The following is a 13,503-nucleotide window of genomic DNA, read 5'->3' on the forward strand; positions in this document are numbered from 1 at the left end:
CCCGACGCATGGCCACCCCACACCTTTTGCAATCTTGAAATGTCATAAACACTTCTAGACCACGAATACATGTAATTCAAATGAAAAACAGCAACTTTTCACGATAACGGAGCATGCCTTCCTCCGTGCACGACGACGGTATTCTTCCACCGCTGCGCAAAGTAGTTGCTCGTTGCCCGTTTGTAACCTTGAACGCGCGTATGTCGGGACCGTCGCGTGGACGTGTGCGTGAACGTGGTCTGGCTTTAGGACCTGGAGGTGTGTTTTTCTTCTGCTGCACTTGCAGCTCGCTCCTCGCGCAGCTCCTCCTCCAGCCCAAGGCTGTTTACTAGGAAAGGGGAGCTCGTCGTTTTGGCAAAAACAAGGGCTGAGACTTTCATCGAGAGGAGCAGTGTGTCTGTTGCCCTCAGCACAGGCTCGTTCTCTTTTGTTTAATGAAGAAAATCCCATCGTTCCAAATGAATTCACTTCGTCATTCGTGCTGGATATTTCTGTCTTTGCACGTTGTTTTCCTGAGCGCAGCCTTGGTGGACAGCAGCGTTTTAAATGCAGACCAAAGAGGTAAATAACCCACACTTTTTTCTTTTTTTTTTAAATACAGTGTTGAAAATGTGTTCATTTTATCATAACTATCATTATTATTTTCAATCAATATGTAATTTAGTCTCACCCCACACTTTGTTTCCCCGTCCTGTTTTAATCACAGCCTGTTCTCTCATGTTGTTGTTATTCTGCAGAGTGCATTGAATCCAATGGTGTGGGCTACAGAGGAGACAAGCAGAGTTCCTCCTCTGGCCTGACTTGCCTAAATTGGACCAACACGTCCACACAGTATGACCCTCACGCAGGTAAACATTCTACTAAACTAAATATTCATGTGGCTCAATAATTAGATCACAAGAAATCATGCATGCTATTGTTAAAGTGTTTGAATGCACAACAAGACTGAAAGCAAAACTTGTGGAATGCAAAGTCCATGGAGAGCCTTTTGGGCATTTATTCGATATTCTTGAGAGCCATCTTAATGTTCATTCATCGTCAATAGTCGTAACAAGTTGCAACTATGTCTGAATAGTTATATGTGTTCTGCAGTATGCCGTATTGTGTTTTTCCCACTACTGCATGACATTTCTTAACACTAGTAGGAAACTAGTAAATCAACTAGTCTGTTCCTAAATGTTACTAGTAGAAGAGAGTGTGTACTACTAATACATGGACCTTAAGATGGGTATGGAAGTTTATTTATGGTGTTAAAGGGCCTCCCTTTGCACAGCAGCAGCTGCTTCTTCTTGCCTTTGTCCCCATGGCGCCTTGCTCATTGTTGTGTGATGAAGTTGTGTGAATGATTAATGAGTCCAGCGCTGGGCAACCACAGCGGGACAAGTGCATGTGTGCGCGTGCGTTTGAATGAGGGCATCAGTAAAGAGACATGTGCTTCTATTGCTCCTTCCCGATGTAGGTGTGGGAGATCACAATTACTGCCGAAATCCGGACTCCTCTGAGAGGCCCTGGTGCTATATTACAAGCCCCGACGGGACGGTCCAGAAGCAGTTCTGTTCCATTGAGACATGTCAAGGTGACTTTTAACCTCCTCTCCTTGAGAACTGGAAATCACGGAAAAATTCCCTACCCAAAAAAACCCCCCCAAAAAACGGCTTGCTTGATTTGCAAAAGTGCCTAAAAGTGAGTTATGTTCTGGAGAAACATGATGACATTTTTGTGCAGCTCAAAAAAAGTTTCTGTTTGTGAGCCCGGAAAAATTGGCAGCCTGGTTTGAAACTTTGATGGATCACTGGTTCTCATCCCAAATAATTCAAGTGCAAGTAAAACAAGATTACCCCCTGGCCCCCCTCAGTGTTGTAGGTCAGTTGGTTAAATCTCCGTTAAAGCTAGAGTCGAATTTGCCCTTCGTTTCCTTCCTGTCTTAAACGAACAATAACACAGTTTTTATGTCTCAAAGTTCAGTCGCCAGACTTGTTTTTTTGTTTTTTTTCTTGCCACGCCTTACACAGCCCCTCATTGGCAGGCGGTGGCCTTCTCACCTTGGAGACAGAACCGTATTGGCTGCTCCACTTGATGATGTCACACGCTTCTATAAGTCGAGTTTGTAAACAGCCGACTTGTGCTTGCAAAGGAAATGGTTGATGTGGGAAAAAGTTAAAGCGCAGATGTGAAGGCCAATTCTCCTCTTGCTTATAAGCGCATGAGTATGCAGAGCATTTTTATGACTGGCGGCTTCCTTCCAAAAGATCATTTTCCAAATGTTTTGCAGTCACACTGCACAACAAGCGCAGGATCGCAGCACCCTTTCAGCTGCTCTGGCGTCAGTGGTCTTGTTATTGGAGCAACAGTCACCAAAACCACACATTATGATATACAATAACCATCAAGTAAAATAAGTGCCTCGTTTCGCTGGACACATTATACAGTACATCGAAATGTAGTGAACCCCCAGTTTATCACAGAGTAGATGTTTTTTTTGTTGTTGTTGTTTTGATAAAAAAAAGAAAACACCCATTTTAAATACATTGTAAATGTTTATTTCTATACAGAAAAAGCATAGAAAGTGTAGAAAATACTGTAAATATTGTGTCTGTTTTAGATACATGCATGTGTCTTTAATGCGGAAATCAACCCAAACATATTTTTTTCAAAGATTATTTTTCCCAGCAGGCCCAATTTTGCGTTTATGGAATATAAATTAAGCATCAAAATGCACTGGTTTTTAGCCATCTCCGGGGCGGCCATTTTGTCTTGTGTCGACTGAAAATGACATCACAACTGCTCACAACGACCAATCACGGCTGACCTGTTTTCTGAATCTGAGCCGCGATTGGTCGTTGTGAGCAGTTGTGATGTTATTTTCAGTCGACACAAGACAAAATGGCCGCCCCCAGAGATGGCTAAAAACCAGTGGATTAACACTTATTCCACAAACGCAATATTTATCAGAATGCCCTGTTTCAACTAGTGGGCTTGCATAGAACATATTCCTAAAAAACAAATGTTTGCGTTGACTTCCGCTCTTTAAGAGACAACGTGTGCTCACTGTGTTTTGTGCATCGGCTAATGTAGCTCTCCTTTCCCACAAATGAGGGCATTACGTACGGTGTACTTTAAAAACTCATAAAAAACAATCGCTTAAAGATCTGTTTTGCCGTTTAATGGCTGCAAACAATGAACTGCGATACATTGGGGGAAGACAAAACCACATTCATAAAAGACTAAAGATGCTAAACTTCCTTTATACTTTTCACTTGAGGAGAATGAGGCAAAAAAACATTGAATTAGTGTTACCTGGGTGAAATCTAATTCTATAAAGGCGGTCCTTGCTTCACGGACATGCCCGCGAGCTTCATGAGGTGTGTTATGGAAAATTGACGGACTTTGTGAGGTTCCACTGTAGCTGCTTGATAATGAATTTGACATGAAATTGTCTACGTACATTTATGAAACGTAGTCTTCATGATGGACAGAAATACAGTAACAATGTTAGAAAGCAATCCTGACCGACTGAAGGCTTTGGCTAATGTGATGATACATTGGCAAAGTCCCAAGCTTTAATAGTCATTAACAGCGATGCTGCTTTGTTGTGTCTCCAGAGCTCACTTCCACCAAGGCGTCGGAGTCGGCCGAGCCAACAGCGGCCGCTCCCTCCCTAGATACTGAGCTCCCGTCAAAGACGCGCCCATCTTCAGGAGATGGCGCCGCCGTGCAGCAGCCAGTGATGGGGATCAGCCAGCGAGTGCGCACCGGACCCAAAAAGAAAAAGGATCTGGGCACGCTCGGTATGTATGTAGCTTTCCGAAAATATACCGGATGATCTTTATAGACTCTAACTTGCTGTTTGCTGAATGTCCTTTTCAGGCTACGCCCTCGGCATCATCATGATGGCTGTTATAATTGTTCTTGGGGCGAGCATCACGTTGGGCTACTTCTACAAAAGGTCAGTGTCGGAACATGGGCATCTAGGAGGAATAAGAAGAGAGAGGTTGCAAAAGTATTTCGCATTCTCTACTTAATGGGAAAATCAACCCAAAGATATTTTTTTTCAAGAATATGTTCCCAGCAGGCCCACTAGTTGAAACAAGGCATTCTGATAAATATTCGTTGGGCGGCCATTTTGTAACTTCTGTCGACTGAAAATGACATCACAACTGCTCAGGGCTTAGGTAACGACCAATCACGGTTCAGCTTCAGAAAACAGGTCAGCCGTGATTGGTCGTTACTTGAGCTGTTGTGATGTCATTTTCAGTCGACAGAGGTGACAAAATGGCCGCCCCCAGCGATGGCTAAAAACGGGTGGATTAACTCTTATTCCACAAACACAATATTTATCATAATGTCTTGTTTCAACTAGTGGGTTTGCATAGAACATATTCTTGAAAAAATATGTTCATTTTCCTCTTTAAGTAGAAGTACAGATACTTCAAAAAAAAAAAAGAGTTAAATTGTCAGAGGAGGTTGAAAAAAGTAACAAACTTATTTTGACCAAAGAGCAAGGTTAACGAAAACTGACAAAATAACAAAACTAAAATTGAAAAGACATTTTCATTAACGAAATAAAAATGATAATGCTTTAAAAAAAATTTAAACTAACTGAAACTACATCTTATGCTAATAAAGCTAACTAAAATGAACAATAGTTATAGTGAAAATGTCCTGTTTTCGTGTTTGTTAATTAATTGTGTACATGATCTTGCAGAGTTTCTTTTAAATGTATTCATTGTTCGCTATTGCTGAACAGAGAATATGTTCTATTCAAGCCCACTAGTTGAAACAGGGCATTTTGGTAAATATTGCATTTGTGGAATAAGTGTTAATGCACTCATTTTTAGCCATTTCTGGGGGCGGCCATTTTGTCTTCTGTCCACTGAAAATGACATCACAACAGCTCAGGGCTCAGGGAATGACCAATCGCGGCCGAGCTGTTTTCTGAATCTGAGCCGTGATTGGTCGTTGTGAGCAGTTGTGATGTCATTTTCAGTCGACAGAAGACAAAATCGCCCCCCCCCCCCCCAGAAATGGCTAAAAACAAGTGCATTAACACTTATTCCACAAACGCAATATTAATCAGAATGCCCTGTTTCAACTAGTGGGCTTGAATAGAACATATTCTTGAAAAAAAAACAATGTTTGCGTTGACTTCCGCTTTAAGAACAGAAAAAGGTAGACTTCTTTTGTGTCCTGGTGAAAGAAGAGCGTTTAGTCTATCATTTGTGCATGTGTGCACGCGTAAGAGAGTACTTCACTGCTAGAGGCAACAGTTCAAGTTACAGAAGCACAATGGCTTTATTATTATTATTTTCCAGCTTTAAGCTTTGCGTTGGCCTGTGTCATTACAACGCTGCATTTTTTTTTGTAACTTTAATGTCTGTGTTGTTTGCACGCGATGCCACAAAGAACATGCTGAGGAGGGGTGGCAGGATATGAAAGTATTTTTTTAAAACTTATTTCAGGTTCTTGACGATAATGTGGAGGAGACATTTACTGCCATGTAGTCCAAATGACAATGAGTTGCTTACGCGTTTGGTTACCAGATAAGCTGTGTATTTGTTCTCTATTTTTAGTGGCTGATTAATTAGGAGGAGAAGAATGTTACATCATGGTCTTTTATGTGCAAGAACAGCAGGATCCTTGTCTCTCATACAGACACAGTACAAATAACGCATGAAGCAGGAAGGGATGAATATGGTTAGAACATGTGCCTCACAGTCAAAGGTTCTGAGTTCAACTCCTGTACAGTGTACGGACTCTGTTTTTGTGGGTTATCTCCTGGTACGACGCGCGAGTTTTAGGTTAGGTTCATTGAAGACTCAGAATAGTCCGTAGTTGTAAATGTTTTTTGTTTGTATGTGCCCTATGATTGGCTGGCGACCAGTGCAGGGTGTACTTGCCCTCTTGCTCAAATGTCAACTGGGTAGAAAATGAATGGACAGAAAACAGACAGGTTGAGGACAACTGTGCTTGTCCCGTTTGGATCTTGATCAGTACAAATATGGCTCAGCCTCCAAATAGACGAGTCATGCCAGCTTGTCCCGTTCACCATCTGCCACTGTTTCCACTCAAGGCACGTCACAGCACTTTTATCTGAGGCTCACAAATAAGCACGAGTCTGCCTTTGGCTGAACAGTATTGAAGTGAGATCCTTTAAAAGTTAAGCAGTTTTTTTTTTGTTTTTTTTTTTTTGCTAAAGTACTTTGCCCTGAGCAACATGGGATTTCTGGAGATAATTTGCAATTAAAAACAGCACAGATCAACAGCTACTAGAATTACTGTATCTATCAGCCAATCTGTGTGCAGGCTCCAGGCATCTCCTTACTCTAATCTATCTAATCTATCTATCCATCTATCCATCTATCCATCCATCCATCTGTCCATCTGTCCATCCGTCCATCTCTCGTTTTTTTCCACAAAAATCTGATTTCCGATTTATTTATTTTTTTAATTCTCTTTGCTCATAGAAAAAAGCAAATGATAATGACGTTTTAAACAGGTTTTGATTTTTTTTTTTTCCCCTCCGGGCACTAAACAAGCTTTGAAAATGCACCCCTACCAACCTCCCTAAGCATTAACTTGCAACTTCCATATAAATATTTTTTTGTCTTTACAGATAATGTGAAAATTTTTTTTTTTTTTTCCTGATTTTTTGGGGGTCTGGAACATGTATAAAAACAGGATTCTTAATAATTGACATTCTAAATTAAAATTTAAAAAATACATGAAATTAAAAACTGTACTGGTCCTGAAGAGTAACATTGCACCCCCTCCAGCTCTCACGCTCTCTTTTCTCAAAAGTTGTACAGATAGCTTGGACGCAAATTCCTCAGCTCAGAAGTTTCCAACCAGTCTATAAATGACTCCTTTTGCAACATGCACTGTAAACGGGCGCCTCATCTTTCACAGTATTCAGCGCAATTGATTCCATCAGACGTTATTGCCATATGGAAAACAAAACAGTGTAATATGGCTCCGCCCATGGTTTGTCCTTCTTTGCAGAGATTAAAGTCGACTCACTTTTTCGAAAAATAGTCATAAAAGGGATCAGAAAAGTTGCTAACTCGCTAATGCTGACTTTGGTTTGGTTTGGTTTGGTACGCTAGCTCCATTTTGTACTCGAGCATTTTGTAAAACTATCTCAACTGGAATGTACTTTGAACTACGTGCTTTGAAGCCGCAAGCAAATCTCTGTACAGCGGTGCCTTGAGATATGACCATGCTCATAACTCAAAAGAACTCAAATGTCAAATCATATTTCCCCATTTAAATGAATGGAAATTCCATTGATCTGTTCCACCCTCCCCCAAAAAATCCAACAAATGTTTTCAATGATTTAAATAGGAAAATTAGCACTCTATAAATGAGTACTTTATTTAAACAACAACCAGAGAGTAGTATTAAATTAAGAAAAATGCAAAGAAATTAAAATATTTTTTGCTTCAATTCAAAAGTGGACATTGTGCTGCTCGTCCTGGTGTGTGAACCTTGAGTACCTCGGGAGCAGTATAATAAAAGCATACACAGCGCTGTAAGGTGCTGTAATATTGGTTGTTCTTTGCAGAGGATAAAGAATATATGGCATCTTCTTATATGGTCTAAATGTGTTGCTCCGCGGATTGTGTTCAAAATCTGTCGCCTAAGGGTAAGAACAAAGCAACACAGATGCTACTTGTTAGCCCATCTTTGATGTTTCCCATTATGTCTTAGCATTAGACTAGCGGACTTGTTCTGGTTTTGTGGTTGTTTTAAGTACACAACGTGTAATTCTCTTTGTTTATGTATAGTTTAAAAGTAGACTTCAACCGGGAGTAAGCAATAAAAAGCTTGAAGCAAGCACTTGGTATCTTCTCTGAAGACTTGTTCACTTTCTGCCAGACCGACGCTTGTTGTAAAGTTAGTCGACTTCACTGCCATTAAGTAGCACTCGTATCTCACTGCACCACTCGATACGGTTCGAGTCAACATAACGACGCAACGTGTTCTTGTGCAGGGGCCGAGACCTGAAGAAGCAGCACGAGCAGCGAGCGTATGAGCGGGAGATGCAGAGGATCACCCTCCCCCTGTCGGCCTTCTCCAATCCCACGTGCGAGCTAGTCGACGAGCGCACCGTCGTGGTGACGGCCAAGCACGAAACCACCCCGGTTGAGGAGGAGGAGGAGGAGGTGGAGGGCGCGGACCCCCTCATGGGCCAGCAAGCGGGCACACCTGGCGCTTGAATCAGGACTTCACGAATATGTTCTTCTAAATCTAGCGGACCAAAATGACCCCCATGCCTGTTTGGAGTCAGGAAGCAGTTTGACCTGCGAACTGATGCCCCGCCCCGTTCCTTTTTACTTTTTGCCTACATGAGGCAAATATGGACATATTTGCAAAGGAGAGGGAGCCCTTCCATATGTATTTTGATATATTTGATAGCCAAAAAATAAGCTGGTTGCCTGCCCCGTTTATTAGGAGTACCACAGAGACTGTCAGTGTTCCAATAAGCGTGAGATGAAGCCATTGACAGGAAGCGAGCCTTTTGTTTTCTACATACCACGTGGAGAAAGTGGACTCCCAACTGATGAATATGTGATGAATTGCCATGTGCTTTGACCCGCTGGCTGTGCCGAGGGAGAACCATGTACCGATCTAGATTTGTACAAAGTGTGGGTATGCGTGTAAAATAAGGCAAAAAAAAAAAAAAAAAAGTCCACGGAAAACAAAAAGACTTCCCCTTCCAGAAATGCCTTAGCATGGTACTTGACTTGGGAATGTACTTTGAGAGAGGGAGATGTGCTTTAGTTCCACAGGTTAAGGAGTGACAGGGAATATGTTTCTCTCAGGAAGCATGAGAGGCAGTTAAGTTGGTCCTCTGGATGACATCACACTGCCCGGCCTCAGCGCACGCAGCAAGGCACCCGCCGAACACGAGGTCGTGCCTTGAAGGCTCACGGCTGCTGCAGGGGCTTGCTGGCATTTTACCCACATGCTATTTGTGACATAAACACACTCCGCTAAATGTGCTCTCCCAGATGCATGTACCTGTCGTGTTTGCATCCTAAATACTATTCATCAACACGCCAAGTCTACTGCGTCACTGGAATCTTTGATTACTGCTGTTCAGTTGTTTTGTGTACCGACTTGTTGTCTTCGTATAACGCGCATCCCAAAATGCAGTTGCATTGAAATTATGTGCGTGTATTTGTGTTTGCTTTTCAGTGAGACTGAAATAAAAACAGATGTGAAAACTGGTATGTTTATTCATTCGTTGAAATTCATAGATGAAACGATTAGTCAACATGGAAAACTTGAAACGCCCCCTGCTGGCCATTCTATGTTAACTACGGTCATTCAAAACTACACGTTTGTGTCGCCTGAGAAGAAAGCAGTACTGTATTGGTGTCATTTTTTTGTGTGTGTGTGTAAAAGTTGGGAAAAAAAATGTGAAATTTAGTATGAACACATTTATCAACAAATATACAAAAATCTAGAAACATTGCAGATATCCCCCGACGAAGCAGATATTTGGAGATACAATTCCTCACTACGAAGATAAATACACAACTTTAAGAATGGAAACGAGTCAGAGGTCAACAAAGTATCACATTGAACACTAATAACGACCAAGTCCACTAAACTAATAGTGATGCTTTATCATTTTTTTGTTCACTCCAACATGTGTAAAGATTGACAAACAAAGTAAGAACATCACAGTATTTCACTCCTGCAGGAAAAACATAAAATAGTAACATGTGGTAGTGTCCAAATAACCTCTACAAGTCTCAAAATGTATGTGAACACATTGTCATTGTTACTGTTCAGAGGTCTTGTAAGAAAGTTTTGCCCTTAAAGAAACCAGACCCACTGCAATGACCTATTATTCAATCATCAAACTAGAGAATTGCCGAGCTTAACCAGTTGTGTACGTATTTACTCAGGAAACGCTTGATTATTAAATATCAGTGGTAACAGTTAGTTGTCAGTACCTTGACGCTACTAAAACAGCTAATAAAAAGGCAAATCGACATCCACAGTGAATTGAAATGTCTAAAATCTAAAAGTTTCCATAAAAAAAAAAAAGACCTCACATTGAGCCATATGTACAAAATCTACATTAAAATGGATGTGAAAATAAATAGAATCCAGTTCTTCTGTATAAAACAGGTTTTGAAGACCATAGTGTCTCATCAAGCCCTTTATGAAAACTAAAAGCAGCTGGTGTATGGGAAACATGACCTAGGTAATAATTTGCCAACAAAACAAAATATGAATGTAACATGTGAGAAACTGCTACAAAAAGGTAAAAAGTGCAAAGATCTAGCAACAACCTTGCATTTAACTTGAATGAGCGGTGAAATCAACACAGTCCCCCCCTGCTCCAAATAATTCAACTGTTGCTGCCTGCATTTTGTTTCCTCAGAGTGGAAAGACAGAAGCGGTGGAGGGAGGGATCCCTCTGCTGGGCAAACATTGAGCATTGAATTTCACAAACCGCGGCATAATGAGAACAAGAGTTGTCTCCCCCCGCCCCCGACTCATCAAATGTGGCGGAATTTGCGTTTGGAACGAGACCACAGGAAGCTGCGTATTGCATTTCTGCGCCGTGAACATGACAAGAAGACCGGTGTGCATTCAATCAAAGTGTCAAACGTTAACAACCGTCGTGGTGAAATGCATCCCTTCCACTTGCACTCCGAAACTAGAGCGGCCCAGCAGGCTCCTCAGACGGCCTGGGCACGGTTTTCCCCTCACCGTTCCATGTTGTTGCTGCAGCAGGTCGGAGGGGTTACGTGGCTTGAAAAGGAGGGCGGGTCTTAAGTGGCATTATCTGATGCGCCGGAACAGTCCGGGGGAGCCGCTTCGGGGGATTGCGGCTCGTCTGGGCTCGGCGCCGGGGGGGGACCGTCTTTGGGCCAGTGGAGTCGACTCAGACTTTGATGGAGTTCGTCTAATTCAGACGGGAGAGGGATGCCCAGCTCCTGGTTGAGGGACAGAGCTTTGAAGCAGTCCTCCAGCTTCTGGAAAGGTGGACTACAAAGGAAAGCGCACGGGGGATTAGAGGTGCAAAAAAATTCCAATTTGACAATGCAAACAACTTAGACTTGACTTGACTTTATTGATCGCTTTGGGATGACTCCCTCTGGGAAATGTGCATTTCCAGCAGCAATAAGAACAAAGAGGCAAAAAAAAAAAAAAAAAAAAAATAGGGAGGAAAAAATAGTCATGTAGACAGGAAGAGCAGAAAAAAGTAAAGAAACACTTTAAAAATGTTAAAGGAAAATAAAAAATAAAAATAATCAATAAATACATTTATTACACATTGAATAAGTTAATGTAGTAATGTAGTTAGTGAAGCGCAATCGACGCTTCCCCCCCCCCCGTGATCAACTTGTGATCCCTTTGCTCTTGCAAACTTTTCCACCCATCCCACTTTCTGCTTTAGTCCACAACCAAGCTTATTAGCGTTAACAAATGAAATAACTTTACGCAATTCATACAAGTGAGAGTCCTTTAAAAACAACGCTAACCAACTGAACCTCAACTTTATGTTTATAAAAGTAAAACCAACAATGGGTGCAACATCTGCAGTGATGCAGACTCTGCATCGGTCGGCAAAGCTCTCGATTAATCGGTCCGGCCACCTTCCTACCCTCACCAAAAGAACACGATCCTAGATACAAGTGGCCGGAATGAATTGGCTCGGGCATCTGATTAGGACGCCTCTCTGGTGAGGTGTCCCACGGGAAGGAGGCCCTGGGGTAGAACCCAGGATACGACGAAGAGATTATGTCTCCCGGCTGGCCTGGGAACGCCTCGCCCCCCTCCCCCCTTGAAGAGCTGAATGAAGTGGCTGGGGACAGGGAAGTCTAGGCGAATTCAATGGATGGATGGATTGCTCTTGCTCTCTCTCTCCATACATGAAATGTATGGAACTAAAAGGGTCTCACCGGTTGTCTGGCGTGAGATCACAGCATGCCACAGCCAGCGGAAAGAACGCGGGCGGACAGTCATCGGGCAGGAACTTCTCCACAAACTTTCCCACATTCAGTCCAAAGTCCAGAGTTCTGGGTAGACATTCCGGATCCGCGTAGACCTTTCCGATTATCTGGATCACAGGATACGCGGGTGACAAATATCACCGGTTTAGGGTTCTTAGCTCAAACCACGCCCGCATTTCGTTTGTCTCCGTTCTCACCTCACAAAGAACAATTCCGTAGGAGAAGACGTCCACCTTCTCATCGTAGCGTTTACCTGAAAGCCAAGCAAACGCTGGATTGAGCAACCTCGGTCACGCTTTACAGACACCGAATCGGCGGCGGTTTTGTTGCACAACGCTCACCATTTAGCATTTCTGGGGCCATCCAGTAGGGGTTTCCAACCACGGTGTACCTTTTTTTCCGGTCGGTACGTCGGAAGACCCTCTTCTTGTTAGAGTTCTTTTCAGGTGACGGCTTCACTTTCTCTTCCACGATGAGTCGGGATAATCCGAAGTCAGCAACAACCACAGTGTTGTCCTGTTGACGCATTCGTTTGGAGTGCGATGCTGTACAAACTTGCGAATGCGTCGCTAGAATGCGCTTTTGCCACCTACCAGTTTAACCAGGCAGTTGTGAGAATTGAGGTCTCGGTGTATGATGCTCGTAGAATGAAGGTAGGACTGAAGCAAAGACGTTTGGGGAAAATGTCAAGAGCGAAATAGCTTGTGCAAGTCGAGGATTTTTCAGATTTTTATGACGTCGAAAAATAGGCACGTTGAGATACATGTGCAATGTGTTACATAGTCAACCTGAAATGTCATGAAATGCGCAACATGAATATATGGCACTGCATCTTTAAAGCGGAAGTCAACCCAAAGATATTTTTTTCAAGAATATGTTACCAGCAGGCCCACGAGTTGAAACGTGGCACTCGGATTAATTTTGCGTTTGCGGAATATAAATTAAGCATCAAAATGCACTCGTTTTTAGCCATCTCCGGGGCGGCCATTTTGTCTTGTGTCGTCTGAAAATGACATCACAACTGCTCACAACGACCAATCGCGGCTGAGCTGTTTTCTGAATCTGAGCCGCGATTGGTCGTTGTGAGCGGTTGTGATGTCATTTTCAGTCGACAGAAGACAAAATGGCCGCCCCCAGAGATGGCTAAAAACGAATGGATGAACACTTATTCCAATATTAATCAGAATGCCCCGTTTCAACTAGTGGGCTTGCATAGAACATTTTCTTGAAAAAAAAAAACAAAACAAAAAACAAATGTTTGGGTTGACTTTCTTCTTTAAGTGCATGTTACATTTACATTACAATTAGGGCCCGCAAACAGTTCACTCATATCGTCCTTGTGTGCAAACAGCCTACTCACCATGCCGGACGCGATGCTCTTTGCAAAGCTCACCCTTTGCTCCCATGGAAACGGGTCCTGCCAAGACAAAAGTAAGCCAAATGAAAACACAATTACGATGGTTAGAGAGTCAAGATCTTGGCCGGCCCGCGAGGCCCCGTTCAAGATTCTAACAGTGACGAGTTG

At 42.6% G+C, this 13,503-nt stretch overlaps 2 protein-coding genes across 4 annotated transcripts in view; one reads left to right on the forward strand and one right to left on the reverse strand.

Moving 5' to 3' along the window:
* On the forward strand, positions 1–9,231 carry pik3ip1 (phosphoinositide-3-kinase interacting protein 1). The gene is made up of 6 exons (XM_086030882.1): positions 1–561; positions 738–848; positions 1,460–1,576; positions 3,603–3,788; positions 3,868–3,946; positions 7,991–9,231. Exons 1-6 carry the CDS (start codon positions 435–437, stop codon positions 8,214–8,216), a joined length of 846 nt encoding a protein of 281 aa, XP_085887008.1. The 5' UTR covers positions 1–434; the 3' UTR covers positions 8,217–9,231.
* Positions 9,222–13,503, reverse strand: part of limk2 (LIM domain kinase 2) — a 21,510-nt gene continuing 17,228 nt past the window's right edge. For all 3 annotated transcript variants that reach the window (XM_086030871.1, XM_086030872.1, XM_086030873.1), the window contains 6 exons: positions 13,339–13,395; positions 12,572–12,637; positions 12,320–12,494; positions 12,176–12,231; positions 11,928–12,085; positions 9,222–11,010 (listed from right to left, as the gene is read on the reverse strand). In XM_086030871.1, coding sequence (XP_085886997.1) covers positions 10,794–11,010; positions 11,928–12,085; positions 12,176–12,231; positions 12,320–12,494; positions 12,572–12,637; positions 13,339–13,395 — 729 coding nt within the window. In that variant the 3' untranslated portion in view covers positions 9,222–10,793. The remainder of the gene's footprint in view (positions 11,011–11,927; positions 12,086–12,175; positions 12,232–12,319; positions 12,495–12,571; positions 12,638–13,338; positions 13,396–13,503) is intronic.

Source organism: Filicampus tigris, chromosome 5, assembly GCF_054856515.1.
Source record: "Filicampus tigris isolate MCC_2025a chromosome 5, RoL_Ftig_1.0, whole genome shotgun sequence".
NCBI lineage: Eukaryota > Metazoa > Chordata > Actinopteri > Syngnathiformes > Syngnathidae > Filicampus > Filicampus tigris.

Coding starts and splice junctions, on each gene's coding strand:
- pik3ip1 (XM_086030882.1), top strand. CDS start 435: ATGAAGAAAATCCCATCGTTCCAAATGAATTCACTTCGTCATTCGTGC. Junction 562..737: donor TTTAAATGCAGACCAAAGAG/GTAAATAACCCA, acceptor GTTATTCTGCAG/AGTGCATTGAATCCAATGGT. Junction 1,577..3,602: donor TTCCATTGAGACATGTCAAG/GTGACTTTTAAC, acceptor TTGTGTCTCCAG/AGCTCACTTCCACCAAGGCG.